Source organism: Peromyscus maniculatus, chromosome 15, assembly GCF_049852395.1.
Source record: "Peromyscus maniculatus bairdii isolate BWxNUB_F1_BW_parent chromosome 15, HU_Pman_BW_mat_3.1, whole genome shotgun sequence".
NCBI classification, from domain to species: domain Eukaryota; kingdom Metazoa; phylum Chordata; class Mammalia; order Rodentia; family Cricetidae; genus Peromyscus; species Peromyscus maniculatus.
This window is the reverse complement of record NC_134866.1, coordinates 50,543,325-50,562,090: the sequence shown is the minus strand read 5'-3', so window position 1 is coordinate 50,562,090 and position 18,766 is coordinate 50,543,325. Positions and strand designations below refer to the sequence as shown.

The 18,766-nt window shown below is 42.0% G+C and overlaps 1 protein-coding gene across 6 annotated transcripts in view; it reads right to left on the bottom strand.

The window, feature by feature from the left end:
* Positions 1–678: 678 nt before the first annotated feature.
* Positions 679–18,766, bottom strand: part of Rgs7bp (regulator of G protein signaling 7 binding protein) — a 99,445-nt gene continuing 81,357 nt past the window's right edge. For 5 of the 6 annotated variants that reach the window (XM_006982697.4, XM_006982698.4, XM_042261587.2 and 2 more), the window contains 2 exons: positions 15,606–15,676; positions 679–5,462 (listed from right to left, as the gene is read on the bottom strand). In XM_006982697.4, the coding sequence (XP_006982759.1) occupies positions 5,371–5,462; positions 15,606–15,676 (163 nt within the window). In that variant the 3' untranslated portion in view covers positions 679–5,370. Of the gene's footprint in view, positions 5,463–15,601; positions 15,677–18,766 lie in introns of those variants that run through there. The other variant, XM_006982700.4, reaches the window with a different exon arrangement.

Here is an 18,766-nt window from a genome sequence, read left to right as displayed (position 1 = left end):
CATATTTTTTGAACTTTTATTATTAGTTTTTATTACACAAGTAATACATGTTCATTGTAGAAAAATTAGAAAACACAGAAAAGCAAAAAGAAAAATAATCACCCATAATCCCACTACCCATGGATAACTGCTATTAACATTGTAGTGTATGGCCTTCTAGCTTTCTTATGCATATGTATATATATACATACATAGATATATTTATATGTGATTTTCTTTTTTTACAAATATTGTATCATACTATACATACTGTTTTATAACATGTTTTTCATTTAATATATATTGTCAACGTCAGTGTTTATTCCCTGAAAAAATTATACAGATACTACATGCTCATTGTGAAAAAGTCAGAAATCACAGATATGCAGAAAGAAAATACAACTGCTCCTAATCTCACCTCCCAGAAAGAAATCCTGTAGGCGAACATCCTTTCAGCCTCTATAATGTAGGCATGTTTGTAAGAGGGTACTTCTCCAGAAATTCTCCTACTGCCTCCTTTTCTCCCTTTAATACCATAGACTGTACATTTCAATAAATACACACGGTGAACATTCTGAATTGGTGCACAGTATCCATTGAAATGATATACCGTATTTAACCATATAAATGTAGGAATATTTACAAAACATCCTTTCTTGTATGACTTTTAAAATAATGAATAAATGTATCTCAGCTCACTTGTTTTTTTTTTTTTTTTTTTTTTTTTTTTGCTGAACGTTAAATAACATAATTGCATTTATTTAGTGTGTGTGCAGATTAGAGGCTAACCTGCCGGGGAGTCAGTTACCTCCTTCCACCTTGTGAGTCCAGGGGGTGGGGTCTAGCTTGCTTGGTGGCAAGAGCCTTTCCTTGTTGAGTCTTCTTGCTGGCCCATTGCTGAACATTTAAAAGGAGAATTTTCCTTATTGTGAAATTACTGAGAGTGCTTGAAAAATATATAGTACCAAAACATTTTCTGAAAAGGTTGGATCAGTTTATGCTCTTGTTGACTACAAGAGAATGTTTATGTTCTCTTACTATGCGTATAAAGGAACTTGAATGATTTATACACATGCCTTTCTGAGTTGTTCATATGTGCAGTTTTTGTCCCTAGTAAATCCAAATATGTTCAGTGTTATCAGTGGATTATTTTAGCTTGTGGTATGTTACTTACTCCCTTGATTCCCTCTCTAGATTGGAATGTACTGGAAAGTTTGATTCTTTTTCTGAATCACGCAATACTTTTTATGCCATTCATTCACTATCCACTCATTCAATGACTATGTTTTCGTTATTTGGTTTGTGCACAGCACTATGTTAGGAGATGAGAGAACAATGTTAAACAAAATGTATGTGATGGTTGCCATTCATACTTTCAGTTTAGTGGGATGAACCAACAATCATACAAGCAGTACTGGAAAAAGTGCAAGTCTTGTAGACCATGAAGACCTCCCCAAAGTGCTGTGGTTATTCATATAGTAGAGCCCTAATATCTTTCTTGCATGGATTGCAAATATTACTTTCTCTTAATTTGGCTTAATATTTACTGTATAGGACTTTTACATTCTTTTAAAAAATAGTACCAGTCCAACCCATCCATCTTTTCTTTATCACTTCTTCCTTTGGTATTATGCTTAGAAAGGCTTTTATCTCCCACATTAAAATGATATCTTCATGGATATGATAAGTCTTTTTCATGTTTATTATTTATTCATACATTTTAAAATGTGAATATTTACTTCATCTAGAATTCATATTGATTAAGTTATGGACCAAATTTTGCTCCCAGGAGAGGTTAACTAATTATTCCAAATAACTTAATTAATCCAAACTTTTCTCATATTTGAAGTGTAGTGTACTCAGTTATTTTCTGTTATTTAGTGTACAGTGGGTGCTGTAGTTAGTTATAGCCATTTATTGTGAGACTGATAAAATAGCACTGTTCTTCCTCATTCTTCCTATAGTTACAGCAAAGGTAAGTGTTTTCTGTCGTGATATTCTAGAACAAAAGGAAAACGCAGATATTGTTTAGGCACAGATATGTGGGGAAGAGTCTTAGGCTGCATGATAATTCTTAATTATTTCAATCATGAGACTTTCACAGTCTGGAAGCCTTAATGGACTCATTGTTAATCTGGTCCATTCACAGGTTTTCTAAAATAAATGAGGTGCTTTGAGTCTTTGCTTTGTGTCAGCTTGAACCTTAGCTTCCACTAGGTGGCAGTATTGCCTAAATCTGAGCATCCTAACTTTTCACTGGAGTAAAGGAGGGACTCAAATGGTCGGGTGGGGCTTGAGAATTTTGCCTGGCATTAGCGCCCTGCTGCTTCTACAGCTTTCTTTGTACCCGAATAGTGAATGGCACAACAGGGCAGTTTGCAGTGAGTCTACATCTAGACGCTAAACATCGGGGGTCAGACATTAAAGTGATACTGTGGCTTTAAGGCTACTTCATATGTCTTTGGGCCCAACCCCTACTGACTGAGAGCCCAGGAACTTGGTTTTAAACAATACGTTTGTGGTGGAGTCCAGATGATGTTTACTTTGACACATGGTGATGTTTTACAGGTTCCCCCCTCCCCCCCAAAAAACCCCCATGTATTCTTTATAATTTGCAGGGAAAACTGAAAGAGGATATAAAAAGTACGGTGCTAAAATGAGTGTGTGCCACACAAAAAAGAAGTGTCATCCTTTTCTGTTTGATGCATGTGTGTTTGTTTGTGAGACAATAGTCAGTGTTTTCTCCTACCCCAGATCGGCTGGTTGCTTCTGGAAGTGCAAAGACAATTTCCTGCAGGGAGCAGAGGCAGCAGAACTTATTTATCTCATGGAACCACGCCTGAGAAAGCCCACTGGTGACAGGAGAGAGGAGCAGCTCCTACTGGATGCACTTGGCACATCTAAGGGGAGGTGGTGAATCACCGTGGCAACCGCGAACCAACATAGTTATCAGAACTTTGATTACTAAATGTTGCTTTAGGACCTGCTACTGAATGGTCGTCTGTAAATCTTGGAGTGTGTCTATGGGAACTATAAAACCGAGCAAAGGCTGGAAAACAGGCACTGAATAAAAGATAAGGTGCTTGGACTAGATTACCTTAGATACGGAAGTCTGGCTAGGTAATTAGACAATTCCCATCTCCATGAATAGCTACCATGACCTTCTCAGACATGGAGGTGAGACCTGAATTTTTTTTTTTTTAACAGTCTTTAGTTGTACAAAGGACAATTGCACAGAAGGTGTTATTATCACGCTGAGACTAAGGAGAGAGCGAGCACAAATGAACAAAGCAGGAGCGATTTAGGTCAGGCCTCAGCAAGGGTGTGCTGCACACAAGGGGTTTTAACTCAGTGAGTTTGCATGGATCACTAGGAATGAGGCTGAAGTGTAGGGATCAGTCCTTTCAGAGCGTTTGACAGAACAGAGACGGGAGCTGAGAACATGCCATTTAGAAATGATAGCTCATAAATGAGATAACCTCAGGGGTTGTCTCATTTGAGATGAGCTGTATTCGGGGGCAAATACTCAGCTTTATTCAAGATGGCGGACCAGGTGAGTGGGGAAGAGTTCCTTGCTTTGTAAAGAGTCTTTAAGCAACACATTCCTTCCATTGCTTCATGAACATTTTGATTCAGAAAAACTATAATTTTCTCACACAATTTGTCAAAAGTACTTCTTTTACTGAATCAATTCGTACCCGTAACAATGCATTAGTTACCAGCTCAGTGGAACATAGTGCGAGGTTCCAAGAATATGGTCAACAGTAACTGGTGGGATTGAAATACAGACCAATGATAGACTTTGGAGGCCTTTTCCATCCCTGAATTCTTGGATAGGAGAAAATCAAGTGCTGTACGATTTCCTTTCTAGATATTAGGTTGAACTACTTGAAATTGCCATTTTTTTTTATATAGGTCAAAACAGTCAAATATCAGCCATTTCATAGAATTCAACCCAATACAAGAATTATCCATGCTTTCCATCTTCTGTAAGGTAAAAGGCTTTAAAATATTTTATTCTTAGACCAGGATATTAGTGTACGCATAAGTGCCTGCCTCCTCAGGGTGGGATTAGAGCCATTTGAAGCTAGTTTGATCCTCTCAAGATTGGGCACTGGTACGTCCTGTCTGACATGAAGATTGTCCAGAGAATGGAAAATAAAGCAAGAAGAGTGAAGATTCATCTTCCAGCTCTTGGGAAATTCTGCCTGGGAAAAGGGCCAAAGGGAGGATAGAAGGAAAAACAGGATTGTACCGTTATAACAGGTTCAGTGGAAAAAGCGCATAACAGAGCCGTGAGCAGAGAAACATAGCGCGTGGCTCCCTCTTTCCTAAAGTACAGTATTGCTTAATGTGTCCTGCTCTCAAGATGCTAGACATGAAGACAAGACACAGAGTAACATTGGAAAAGCCATATCTGCATAGTCATCTAAAATGAGACAAGCTAAGCTTAACTAAAACATTTTTTTCATTAATAATGTAAAATATTAAAGAGTTTTATGATCTGAGCTAATTCCAGCATGCCCTAAAAGATTTAACATTATGCTGATGTGCGGACTCCATGCTTCAGATTTCAATTCAAACAAAATGTGATAATATTCAATTTTACATCTGAGGGTAATTGTATATGTTACTACACCATTTCCTAACTGGATAACTTCATTTTCCAAGAAGCTTAAAAAGACACCATTGGATTAAAAGAAAATTAGTTGCCCATATGCATTGTACGAAGATACTAGGATTCCTGTGTATTTACAAAATGTATTTTTCACATGTGGTTTTGTTGCATTATAACTTAAGTTTTTTTTATGTTGACACTTAGATTCTGACAGAATGGAAGACTATATGTAAATGAGTGCAGAGAAAGCAACACGTGAGGTGGTGTGTGTTTGGTTATAGTAGTATTTCTAATGATACTCAGAGATCACATTTTTAAACAGTTTTGCTGTTTTAAATAGATTTCTATGTTTAGAGACATCTTTCATATCTGATAAATTGTTAACATGAAATCAGCAAGAGCTACAGATATACTATTATATGTGAAATAATTTTTCTCTGTATAATACATTTAAAAAAACCTTTAAATAATTTAAAAATCATAATTCTTGCATCTGTCATGGCATGGTTCAGAGCAGACATGCACAATGTCAACTTTTTAAAAATCCCTTTAAAAACAGGCTGCGCCTTTTTGAATCTGTTCTTTTTTTTTTCCTTGATGGCAGCTGCTTTCAAGTGTAAAATCATTTAAAAGGGCGGAGAGAGGCGGATAAAAGTAATAAGGAAGCATAGAAAAGGTGGCCAAAACCATTCTCGGTGTTCCGCTGTGTGGAGGCTTCCGGCTCTGGGGTGTTTTTCAGGTGATCTTGGCTGTGAGTTTCCAGGGGGAACCACCTAGCTTGAGACAAGACAACACAACCCGAAGAACCTTCTCTTCCGTCTTCTCACCATGGGGTAGGGAGTTAGATTCAGAAGGCTGCTGTCATCTGTGATGGACAGAACGTAAATAGGAGTAAGGAACAGACAAAATAAGCCGATACTTATCAATTGGCTTTAAAAATCCATCACCCTGCCTACCACACTCCAAACCTCAGTGATATGGCGATGTTTTATTTGTATTAAAATGTTATTTGTATGTTAATAAATAAAGTTGGCCGGGGATCAGAGCTATTAGCAAGCTACAGGAAAGCAGGGCAGTGGTGGCGTAAGCTTGTAATCCCAGCACTTGGTAGGCAGAGCTAGGTAAGTCTCTGTGTGTTCAGGGATACAGCCAGCATTGGATACACACGCCTTTAATCTCAATACCAACCATAGAAGACCTGGAGGTCTATACAGACAGGCCGTGACGAGGCGGTCATGTGGTTGGGTTTACAACCAATGAGAAGGCAGAACAGAAATTCTATATAAAGACTTTAACACAGGAAGTAGCTCTGGTTCGGAGAGGTAGGACCACCGCAGGAGGAAGGGTAAGGTTTTAGCTCTTAGCTCTGACCTCTTGGCTTTCTTCTTTACATTGGTTCTGTGTTTCTTATTTAATAAGACGGTTGGTTACATCTACACAGTGATGTTAATATTTTGGACCAGTTAGAGGCTATCTCAAGCACTGAAGGACTTTATCAATGCTTTGTTGTTAGAGGCTATCCCCAGTAGTGCTGTTAGAGGCTATGCCCAGAAGGACTGAAATAGTGTCCTTGGTCTTCTCTCACTTCGGATGGCTCCATCAGTTGGGGCAACCAAATACATTCCTAGATCTGGCCAACTGTCCCCTGGGACAAATATTCTAAGACTGAGAATCCCTGTTCACAGTTCAGTTGAAACTGCTCAGAGACAACCTTTCAGTTGGGAGAAGTTGCACATACCTTAATAGAAACAATCCAACATCTGAGTACGCTTGGCTGGTTTTGTAAGCTTGCCTTCTGTGACCCTCATCCATCATTCAACCTCACTAAACTTTGATGTCCAGTGTGTGAATTTGGGTTTAATAGTGAACAATACTTAAGTGAAGATTATAATGAACTAACTCAGTTAAATAGATAATTTAACTATTTTCCTTTTGCATAGGACCATTTTCTTGATTCCATTCTACTTCCTTCGTGTCTTGGGAAGAAACTTCAGCTATTTTCTGTTATGTCTTTCCACATCTATATGTGGATATGTATGGAAAGGCATATATGTATATAGATACATACATATACATAAGACATATGTATATACACATAACACACACACATATATGCATTAGGTTAGATTGATAACTATTGAGTCAACACTTTTGGGGTCAAAATTTTAGCATAATAACAAGCAGAGGAAGAAGTGAACCAGAAGGCTAACTGGCTTTCCTGAGCTGGGTTCTTAAAACCTACTGCAGTCTAAAAGGAAAGGAGTTAGGGAGGTTCTGGGAGAGCAGAATTGGCAAGCAAGGGTCTCAGAAACCAGAGGACTGCAAAGTATTAGCTGGAAACCACCAGCAGGGGCAGAGTTAGCACGTGGTCTTGATGTGACAAATGGATGGGTGACACTGATGGCCTTCAGGTGGCTTTTCAGAGTGGGGTGGAGGGGGTCCCCTTTCCCACTGCCAACCTTAAAGGAGATGGAACCTTGGCCAGGGGCACTGTCCAGTGTTAGATGGTATCATGGATACGGGGAGGGGGCACCACAGACTGACTGGTTGGGGCTGGTTTGGGGTCGAGGTTTGCTTTTCTTCATTACAGAGCCGGGATGCTTAGGAAACGGTTGAGGACAAAAATAAACCCTGGCTTCCTGATCCTCTCCTGAAACTATTTTCATCCAGGTACCTGAGTGCCCTCATCTTTCCTGAAGTCTCTTAAGTGTCAGTGTGTTATGCTTATTAGCAAACGAATACTGTTCACCCAAACTGACAGGGATCTTGGCACTGGTTCAATTTGTGCTAAATTTAGCTGTACCCTGAAATGCATGTTTAAAGCAAAGGAGAAAATGGACGTCCAGCTGGGCACAGCAAACGACTCTAACATGGTCCCCATTTTGTCTCCAGTGATTAAGACTCCAGTAAAAGTTGGGTTCTTTAAATGTGGAGAAAAATGCATTCATTTTTATCCTTTTAATTGTGAAAAAATAATTTGCAATAATCTGGGCATCAATATTTTGAGAGCTAAGACTACAATCTCTCTTCTATATTTAACTTGTTTCAAAAGAGTTAGGACGCTGGAGAAAATGCCCGGCCCTATGCATGAGCATGGGCATCACCGTGCAGGGAGAGCTCTCAGAGGCCGATCATATTTTTAGAAAAGAAAGGAATCATACATAACCCAGTCTTTCATCATTTCTGGGACTCTTATTTTAACTACCAAATGGTCAATGAACTTAACCTAACTGGATGGGCTTTGAAGAGTAACTCAGGCTCTCTTTAGATAATGGCTACACTTCCTGAAATTCAAGTTCACTGGCAATTCAAGGCTTTCTGAGAGCAGAGTCATCAAAACTAGGAAGATATTTATAGCTAAGAATGATCTCTCTCTCTTACTGACTTGTAAGATCTATCATCTAAATTCCTACATCTCCCTTCATTTTTCATGTGTACTGTTCACATCACATAAAGAAATGTCTACTGTACATTTATAAAGGGAAGTATGCATGTATGTACTGTTGCCATAGGCCCTGTCTTGTTATCCTTTTTTAATGTTAAGAGCACAGAGGTGTCATGCACAAATATGAGATTTTCACCGACTGTCTTGTTTACAGTAAATAAAATCTTCTTTCTATAGACGAGCCTTTTATGCTATTGAAATTCTTCCTATTCAATCTTCCCTGTAGGGGTGTGTGTGTGTGTGTGTGTGTGTGTGTGTGTGTGTGTGTGTGTGTGTGTTGTGCACACTCGTATGTCTCAAACACACACACACACACACACACACACACACACACACACACACACACACGTATATACAGGGTATCTATGCTGCATAGATATGTGTGCCCATGCATATGTTTCACTCACAAGTGGACACAGTCTTAAGATGGATGGGAAAATGATGACATTAAGCAAAGGCCATGTTACCTACTAAGGATGACTACTGGCTTGGGGTGTCTTTGATGTGCATTTTTTTCACACCTTTGCCTAGCTTAGAGCTTGTCTGATCATCACCTAGGGCTGAGGAGAAACAAGAGCTTGAAAATCCTTGGCACAAATCCAGAACAGCTTTCTACAGCCTAGGAAGGCCATACGTGTAGTGAGCTCTACAATCTATCAAGCAGCAAAGGTTCCCCAAAACCTTTGGAGCTAACTGAACTCCAGGTAAGGATGTCTCACTACTTGGACTAATCCTGTCTCTGAGTTTTGAAAGACTGCTGAAAGAATGTGAGCAAAGTGGAATATTTCCTGACTCATTGTAAAAATCTCTGGGCAAATCCAGTTGAACTTGTTAGGAAATTGTTGATTTTTACTGTAATTGTGTGTTTAGATGTGATGTGTGAAGGCTCCTATTAGTTATTTTTTCCAAAAATACACAATGTCACAAAACTGTAACTAAAGACAGCTTGAAAATGAAAAGTGAGAAAGGAAATGGAGTAAAAAAGTCTAGGAGAAAGTGAATGGAACGATAGACCAGGAAATTTAATTGTCAGTAAGTCCAAAGACCCTGGAATCTCTTAAGAAACAGTGATGCTGTTTCTCCATTATTCGATTTCTTTTTGCTAATATTTGCTATGTACATGACATTTTGAGAAAAAAGGCAGACATGAAACTGAGAAATTTTCAAATTATAATCTGAGTTTAAAGCTGTGTTCTCAGATACAAATAAAAGAAATGATTAAACAGGAACTGTGGTTGTGGTTGTCATGGTCCAAATTCTTCTAGTCACACACATACACACACACACACACACACACACACACACACACACACACACACACATGAACATATATTTACATATATACAAATACGTATAGGGAACACATTTTGGAGGACTCAGCGGCCCTCAAACAACAACTGTATTAGCTTCATCTGAACCCTTTAAATGTACAGATTATTGACCTCACACCATATGTTTGTCAAACAGTGGGTATGGTGTGGAGCCAGAAAAGCAGATTTTTCTTACAAGTTCCTAAAGCTACTGATTGTAGTAGTACTTTCTTGTTGGGACCACCAGCCCCCAAATAATGATATGGAGATTTATTTTTGATTATGAAAGCTTGGCCTTAGCTTAGGCTTGCCACACTAGCTCTTATAACTTAAATTAACCAGTTTCTATTACTCTACATTCTGCCATGTGGCTTTCTACCTTTCTTTAATTCTGTTTGTCTGACCCCTCCATGTCTCACTGGCTTCTCTCACACACCTAGATTCTTCCCAAGTTCCTCTATTTCCCTGGAAGTCCCGCCTAACTTCTTCCTGCCTACCTGTCGACCGTTCAGCCCTTTATTCAACCAATCAGAAGGTGCCTTGGCAAAGACACATCTTCACAGTGTACAAAAAGATTAGCCTACAACAACCGATGTTGCAAGTCCTAAGAGCAGACATTGAGAGCTACTAACTTAACAGAAGACCTACTAAGTGCAAGGCTCTAGGATTTGCTTAATTTGATTGTCAACTTGATGCAGTGTACAATCATCAGTAAAACAAATCTCCAGATGAGTCAGTGAGGGTTTATGTGGATGTCATTAGTTTTGGTGGGAAGATCTACCCTATAGGTGGGCATTCATTAGTCCTCCATGAGGTCCCGAACTGAATAAAAGAGAGAGATGAGCATCATACTCATTGTTCTCTTTTCTATGGAATCAATTTGACCAGCAGCTGCTGATGCTTAAAAGTTACCTAAATATGCCCACTTTCTTTAACTTCCTGACTTTTACTTGTGCTTCTTGCCCCCTAAAGTCTTCTCTGCCCTTATGGACTGTATTCCCTGGAACTGTAAGCCAAAGTGAGTTGTTTTGTCAGGTGTTTTTTAGTACAGTGATGAGGTAAGTAACTGAAATACCCTGTGTAGAGTAGCGAAGATAATACCAGATGGGTTTGAAAAGAAACGTGGCCCCTGGCCTTAAGGAAATTTCTTGTCTCTCACTATGAGACTACATTTACAAAAGCACAAGAAAGACCCAAATACAGTGCTATTTGCGGGGGCAAAGGTGTTACTTCCGTTTAGAGAAGAGTACCATTCATGGAAGATTCATGTAGACCATGGTGATCATTCTTGGCCACAGGAATGAGAACTTGTGTGTTTGTTCAAGGGGGTAGGTGTTCTGAATGAAGGGGATAGTATGATCACAGATACAGGGCACCAGTGGCAGCCTAGTTCAGGTTCAAATAAACAGACTAGTCAGGGTGGACTGAAAGGTTTATGAAGGAGGGGTAGTGTTGTGGGAATTCGCCGCCAATGACCTTGGAGTATCTGGCCGGATAGAAGGGCCTGAGGAGGGGGCACATGTTCACTCTCTGGGGTGGTCAGAGACTGGAAGGCTGGTTCCATTCACCCCCAGGCAGAACGGAGGACAACAATGGCTGTTTGCTTTGTTCTGTATCTGTGAGTGTATTTCTCCCCATTTTCAATCTTAATAAATCCTTGATACCCTTTAACGGACTCTCGTGGATTCGCTTAACAAGTGGCGCCCAACGTTAAATTACCTACTGAAATTATCTACATAGGCCCACAGTCTCTTGCTTCTCTGCGTTTACTTACATATGCTTTCCTTCCCCCACATGCTTCCCTCTTTGGTTGATTGGTAATCTCCCCTTTGAGATTAGCTTCAGTTGCTTATTTATATGCATTTTCTGGCTGCTCCATGCTTCTGCCTTTCTTCCTGTTCCCATCCCTTCTATAAACAATTATCTGGGTAGATTAACTGCTTCTGATCCCATCTTTTTGCCATGCTAAAAACAACTGTTGATTAAAAATCTGCATATATTTATCCTTGCTGTCTCTTTATCTCCTGTTCATTGAATAACTCCCCTCAACCAGGCTTCCCTGTCCCCAACTCCAAATTGGGCGCTTTGCTGTCACCATCAGTGACTACCTTTCTGCCAAATCCTTCAGATTTGGCAGTTTTTATCCAACTTAATCACCCTGCATAATTAGCCATTCCTTCCTTTCAATTTTTTTTTTGATTCATTTTGCAATGCTCTTTTGATTTTCTTCTTCAGATCCCTTTGTGAACGGCTCTTCTTTCCCTTTAAGCCTTACATTTTTGCATCACAGAGCATTCTCTTGGCAAATTTCCCATGGACAGTTGCAGCTGTCTGTTGGGCTCCAATGACCACTGTTCTGAAGATACTCAGATCTGTTTCCGGTTTTCCTGGATCTTGTCTTCCCTCAACACTGTTAGCCATTGAACATTACCCTTACCTCCATGTCCAACACTGTGGTTATGGTCTATCTTGAGGGCTCTTGCTTCCTTCTCCCCACTTAATGACCTATGCCGTCATTCGCTCTGCTATCCAAGACTGAACCCAGATTCATCCTTGATTCTGCTTGCCCCCTTATGCATCATATCTGACCTGCCATAGTTTCCTCCTTAGCCCCCTGACATTACATAATATCTGAAGCATGTCTCATCTGGAATACAGCGCTTGCCTCTTAACTGAATCAATCCTATTCTAGAGCAGATTCCGTTCCTATGGATTCTAATGCGTGCCACCAGCAACTGGATTCTACGCTCAAGTGAAGACACCACCACATCCCACAGACCTTGTTAAGTCAGAATTGGAGCAAAAGTGAAACTGTCTTTCAGGCTTAATCTATTTCTGCTGATTTGTTTTGTTTTATAACAGCGTGCGTTTAGAAGAGGCCTGCCCTTCACTCCCCAGCCTCCTTCCAGCCTTTGTCAGTCACCTTGTGGGCTCCCCACAGGTGGTTCCATTTGTAATCCATTTGACACAGCAAGCTGATCATAATTAATGAAGCTCCCTGCAGTACTGCCAATGACCCAGAATGGAGGACAGGAGAGTCACTGAAGCAGCCCAAGGAACAGCTGAGCCAGGAGACCTGGACATTGCCTGCAGCCAGCCAGGGAGGTGCCACAGAACAAGGTGGGGGGCACTCTCCTCCTGGGTACCCACGTCTCCAAGCTCAGGATGGAAGGACACCAACAGAGAAGGCAATGTATACAATGAAGGTGCCTCAGGGATGGTTTGAATCCCTGTCCTTGGCCACTCCGCTTTCCTTCCCTTTGAAAACAAACTTCAAGTGAACATTTGTTGAGTACGGAGTGGGGGAGACATAATCAAGTCTTAAAATGAACTCAAGACTTCTGAGTGGAGACTTGGAGTCTGAGCTGGCAGGGGTTCACACGGCCAGCCGTCCAAGCACAGGAAGCCAGGACCATGAGTGACATCTTCTCCCCTTTTCTGTTTCTAACACACATGCAAATGGAATAAAAACAGAAAGGAAATCAGCCAGAAAAGAAACAGATGGCTTGCTATAATGGTTCTCAACCAGTTAGAACCAGCTTTTGAGAACAAGGTTCTACATGAAAGAGCTGGAATAATTTTTTCCACACATCACTCCATTTCCTGCACACCTTCACTCAGACCTGCAGAACACACACATTGCCGGTACGAGGAGCCTCTGTGGCTGGCCATCTCGGTTTCCGCAGTCAGAGGGAAGAATCTGGATGATTTCTGAAATGAATTGAATGGCACTGCCATATGTGTCTGTCAAAAAGTGTCTCAAGAGACTGGTGATCCTTCCCTCGGGGCCTGTCTGGCCCCTTCCTCCGATTCTCACACTCCTCTGCCCACTGACAGCGTGCTGGGAGTGGAGGCCGACTTGCTAAGTGAATTTCTCCACAGAATGAGATGCCCGCATTTCCAAAAGCCCTTTGCCTCAGCTATTCTTTCGATTGTTAGAATACGACTGAATCGCTTCCCGAATAAATCTTTGTATTTTCATTTTCCAGATGGATTCATGATTTAAGACCTGGTTTTATTTACTTGGGCGATTATTCCCTTTTATGTTTTCACTAGTAGTAAGTACCAACACTTACTGCTGTTGCTCTTTTGTAAGGTCCACTAATTTTTCTGCTTATAGAATATAAAAATATTTATTATTATACCTCCTAGGATTTTTGAAAATTACCTAATTAAAATGAAATTTCTGTTTTTGTTTTCTGTCAACACACAGAAATTCCGAAATGGCCCTGGGGACTAACGCTAATTGTGGAAGGAAGGCTTAAAGTAGGCTCACACAAAATAGAGACTTCGTGGCATTCATAAAATTCAGACTGGGCACCGTGGGAAGTTGCCCTCCTGGAAAGCTGAATGTATGGTTCAGTATCAGGACAGGGCAGTCCCTAGGGGGGCTTGCCAAACCTATTGATCCTAACATGTGCTCCAAATGTGATGTCCCAGAGGCCTGTGCTCTGGCCTGGAGCTCAAGATTTGACATGGACATGACCCGTGGTGGTCTTTGCAAGCTGAGTTCTACTTGCTGCTGGCTTGGAGTTCTGAGCACGTCGGAGTGGACCAGCTAGTTAATGGTAAGAGCAGTTTCCACCAATACGACAACAGCCGAGAGTCCCTTGAACGTCTGCTGTTTGTAAGATCGATGACAGGCATATGGTGTACTGTCTCTTTAATCCTCAAGCCACCATCTGAAGCCTTCCTTCCCCCAACCAGGGACAAGAAATCTGAAGTTTCTAGAAGTCCAACAGCTTGCTCTAGGTCACATGGTTGAACAATGGCAGAGCCAGAATCTGAACTCAAGTCTAACTTTAACTGAAGCCCTTCATCCTAAACCCATGCTTCTCAGCAGCTTCGCCTGTGTGGTCAGAGAAATCCTGTTACTACATGTCTACTTTCTTCCAGGACTCTGAAGCACACTGACTGACTGGCTCCGAGGGTGGGGGTGGAGGCGGTTGACCTCCTGAGCAGGCTCTTGGGGCTTACTTGGAATGACCTGCCTCCTCCCCTGCCCCCTGTTCCGACCCAGGCCTCCAGCGCAGTACAGCCTAGGCTGCTTCTCAGCCTCTGTCTGGTGCTCTCGCCTGCCTCCACCTCTCCACCTTCTGCTGAGACGCTCTCTGAGCCAAGAGGCCCTTCAGCTCCGCTGCCAAGTCCTCCCTCTCCCCTCCTCTTCACTCAGCTTCCCTGGCTCCCAGGCAAACAGTGTACCGTCCTCTCTCCTGCCTAGGCTTTGTTCGCTGGAAACGGGGAGTTTCTTTCCTGCTTCTAAAGAGCCTTTCCCATCCTCTTGGTACCACTTTCTGAAGCTAATGTTTCGCTCATGGCTGCTCTAGCTGAGTATGCTTCATGTAAAGCACTTATTATTTACTTTTGTGCACTGCTTCAGCCCTAGAGTCCTGCAAAGCTGGGTGAAGATTTAACGAAGACTTAATGTTTGTGCCAGGTGGTATTCTGTGTTCCAGGTCCAGATACGGGGGATCCAAGGGTTAACAAGATCAGGACCGTCCCTCATTCTGGTGAGTATCCCTTTCCATGTCTGTGTCAGGTTGTATTCTCTCAATCAGCTCTAGAGATGGGCTTCATGCGTTCAAATCCACAGCTCAGTCATTCTACTATAATCTGTATGACATTGAAAAAACTGACTAATCTCTGTGTCTCAGTTCCCTGTAGATTAGGAAAACTATAACAGAATCTCCCTACATCATTATTATATTTAAGTAGGGAGCTGGGGATACAGCTCATGGTAGACTACTTGCCTAACATGTAAGGACCTTGCTTTAACCCTTAATATGAGAGAGAAAAAAAAAAACCCAAAGAATTATATAAGCCAACATAGCCAACATAGCTGATATATATGAATTACTCAGGATAGTGGCACACTGTGTGTTCCTAATATATATTAACTCTTCTTATTTTTATATAATTGAACGTGTAAATGGAGGGATAGTCCTCCACTAGTCTACAAACTTTATGCAGGCAAGGGCCATGTTCTTGGTCCTATTGTGGAGGCACATCTGGTGTGGTGTTTTCTATGGTGCATGACAGGTCTGGCAGAGATATGGGCATCCTTTGTCAGATCAGTGTATCTTTCTACCTCCATCACCAAGATGACATCTCATCACATTCTCTCTAAGGGAGAGAAACGTTCGAGGCCTTCCTCTCTCTGTGGAAAACACTTGTGTTACCTTGCTAAGAATCAGGTTCCAAGGTCAGCATGTTAAAAACATCCTCTGCCTCCAAGAGACGTCCCAGGACTCACCTTGATTTTTCAGCGGTAAAGGCATGGTTTCCCTGAGTTTGCTTAGGAGGTTTTTCATTTCTCGCATGTCTCTGTAAAATCGATAAAAAGAAAGAAAACTCAGCTGTGCATTTCCCAAATGAAGCCTCAAGCGGTGTGTTCTACTGGATGCATACAAGGTAGGTACATCGAATCATACCAGTTCTAGTTCCTAGCTGACACAAATTGAAATGACTTTGCTTTTATAAGAAAGAATATCTGAGAGGGTGGGCTGCAGAAGAAATGGAGTTTCTTGCCAAATGTTTCCTCAGGGGGGATTCTCTTCCAGTCCTCAGCATCTCTGCCTTTGGTCCTACCTGGCTGAATTCAGTGGAGAGTTTTTATATTGAGGACAGTATTATGGATCCACGGGGAGAGGCCAAGGACACGTAACTGGAACAGTGGGCCCCTGGGGGGGTCAGGCTTCAGGACGCACCATTGAGGCTTACGGCCAGATGGCTGGGCTTCTGGGCAGATTACTTGCTGTCTGCTATTTTAAGACTCCCCTTTGCCAAGAACTGAATATTAGCAGGACAATAAATTATTATTACTATCATTACGATCATTGTTGTTGTGTGGTACTAGGCATCAAACCCAGGGCCTTGTGAATCTTAGAAAGTCTCTCATCAGTGAACTACATTCACAGCCCTTGTTTCTTTGAGAAAAGTTCTCAGAGGATGGACTTGAATTTCTGGCTCTCCTGCTTCAGCCTCCTGAGGGCTGGGATGGGCTTATGCCACCACGCCTGGCAAGGGATACATTCTGAGACATCCAGAGAAGAGCTCTTCATAATAGAGATACAGGGAGAGAAGCCATTGGGGACCATTGATAACTTGAAGTCAATTCCCAGGACCCACATGCTAGAAGAAGAAAACTGACTTCTGGCCTGCACATGTGCAGTGTAGCACACACACACACACACACACACACACACACACACACATCACACACACACACACAACTTGTCTTCCCAGCTTCATGTGTACCGTGTAGCATACACATGAACACACCTGCATACCTGAGTGTACATAAATAAATAAATAAATAAATAAATAAATAATAAATAAATAGGCAAATACATTTCTTTAAAAACATGTTTGTGGGGGAAGAAAATTCTAAAGCTGAGCTAAAGCTGGTTGAATAAGCCCATACTTACAGCTTCTCATGAGTAGAGGCAGGAGGATCAAAAGTCTGAGGCCTACCTGGGCTACAGAGTGATTCAAGTCCAGCCTGAGCGACTTAATGAGACCCTGTCTCAAAACAAAAAATTGAAAAAGAAAAAAAAGAGTCGGGGAACTGAAGATAGAATGCATGGGTAGAGCATTTACTTAGCCTGGGTGGGACTTTAAGTTTAATATCTAGTACAACAAAAGAGGAGAGAGATAGAGGAGAACCCCTAAATTAGAGACTTTATAGCTACTATTTTTCATTTTAAGTTGAGGAAAGATCCATCATGCAATTTCCAGCTTGAAATTTTCAGTCTGTCTCACAAAGCACCACTGTTCTGTTGAGTAGCGTTGGAGGACCACTGTTGGGAGAGGCCACAGACCCAAGCTGATCCTCTCTCTCTCAAGGTTAAGATACAAAAGGAAGCTCCAATCATACCAAAAGGATATTAGCTCAGTTTTGTTCATAGCAGCTTTATTCGTAATAGCCAGAACCTAGAAACAACCTAGATGCCCCTCAACCGAAGAATGGATAAAGAAAATGTGATACCTTTACACAATGGAGTATTACTCAGCTGTTAAAAACAATGACATCAGGAAATTTGCAGGCAAATGGATGGCACGAGAAAAGATCATCCTGAGTGAGTAACCCAGACCAAGAAAGAAAAAAATGCTTTGTTCTCCCTCATAAGTAGATATTAGCTGTAAAGTGATGGATCACCAGGCTACAATTCACAGACTGGGAGTGGCTGGGTAATAAGGAGGGCCCAAGGTGGGACACATTTATCTCCCTGGGAAGGGGAAATAGCCGAGATCTCTTGGGTGGACTGGGGATGGGTGGGGATGGGAACTTGAGAGATCAGATTGAGGGGTAGATGGAGGGGGAGAGTACTGAAAGAGATAACTGGAAACAGGGGGCCATTTCAGGGTCAGATGGAAACCTGATGCAAGAGAAACCCATGAATCTACAAGATGACTCCAGCTAAGACTTGTAGCAATAGTGGATATGTAGCCTGAACTGACCATCTCCTGTGATCAGATTGGTGACCACACCAATTATCATCAGAGAGCCTTCATCCAGTAACTGATAGAAACAGATACAGAGACCCATAGGCAAACATTAGGCTGAGCTCGAGGAGTCCTGCTCAAGAGAGGGAGGGTGGATTGTAGGAGCCAGAGGTATCAAGCACATCACAAGAAAACCCAAAGAAACAACTAACAAACCCAAAGAAACAACCTGGCTCATAGAAACTTGAAGAGTCTGAACCAACAACCAGAGAGCCTGCATGGGACCGACCGAAACCCTCTACATATATGTTACAGTTGTGTAGCTTGGTCTACTTATAGGACACCTAACAATGGGAGCAGGGCTGTCCCTAACACACTGGCTGGCTCTTGGGAATTTATTCCTCACACTGGATTCCCTAAGCACCACAAAGGGAGGTGCTTAGTCTTACCTCAATTTAATATGCCATGCTTTTTTGACACCCATGGGAGGCCTGTCCCTTTCTGAACAGAAACAGAGGAGGAGTGGATTGGGCGGGGGCGGTGAGGAGGGGAGGTGGAGGGAGGGAATAGAAGGAGAGGAGGGAGGGGAAACTGTGGTCGGGATGTAAAATAAATAAATAAATAAATAAGAAAGAAAGAATAAACAAACTAAAGGGAGCTCAGGTCTCAGGCAGCACTGACTGGAAAAGGAAGGGAGAGCAGCCCGATGAATGGATAGAAAGACCCCTGGAGCATTCGCAGTGGCGTCCAAGGGTGTGAGGCTGATGGAGTGTCATGGGCACAGAATGCCAAGCAGGCAACAGGAAGACCCTGGCGCCCGGAGGCGGGGCCACCCTCAGTCGTGTTTCCAGGTAAGATCGCCAGTCAGGTTGAATGGGAGGGGAAGGATGAAGCAAGCACCCCCGGGACCAAGTCCCAGTGGTCACCTTGCACTGGATGATCTCTGGGCCTCCCCTGCACCCAAGAAGA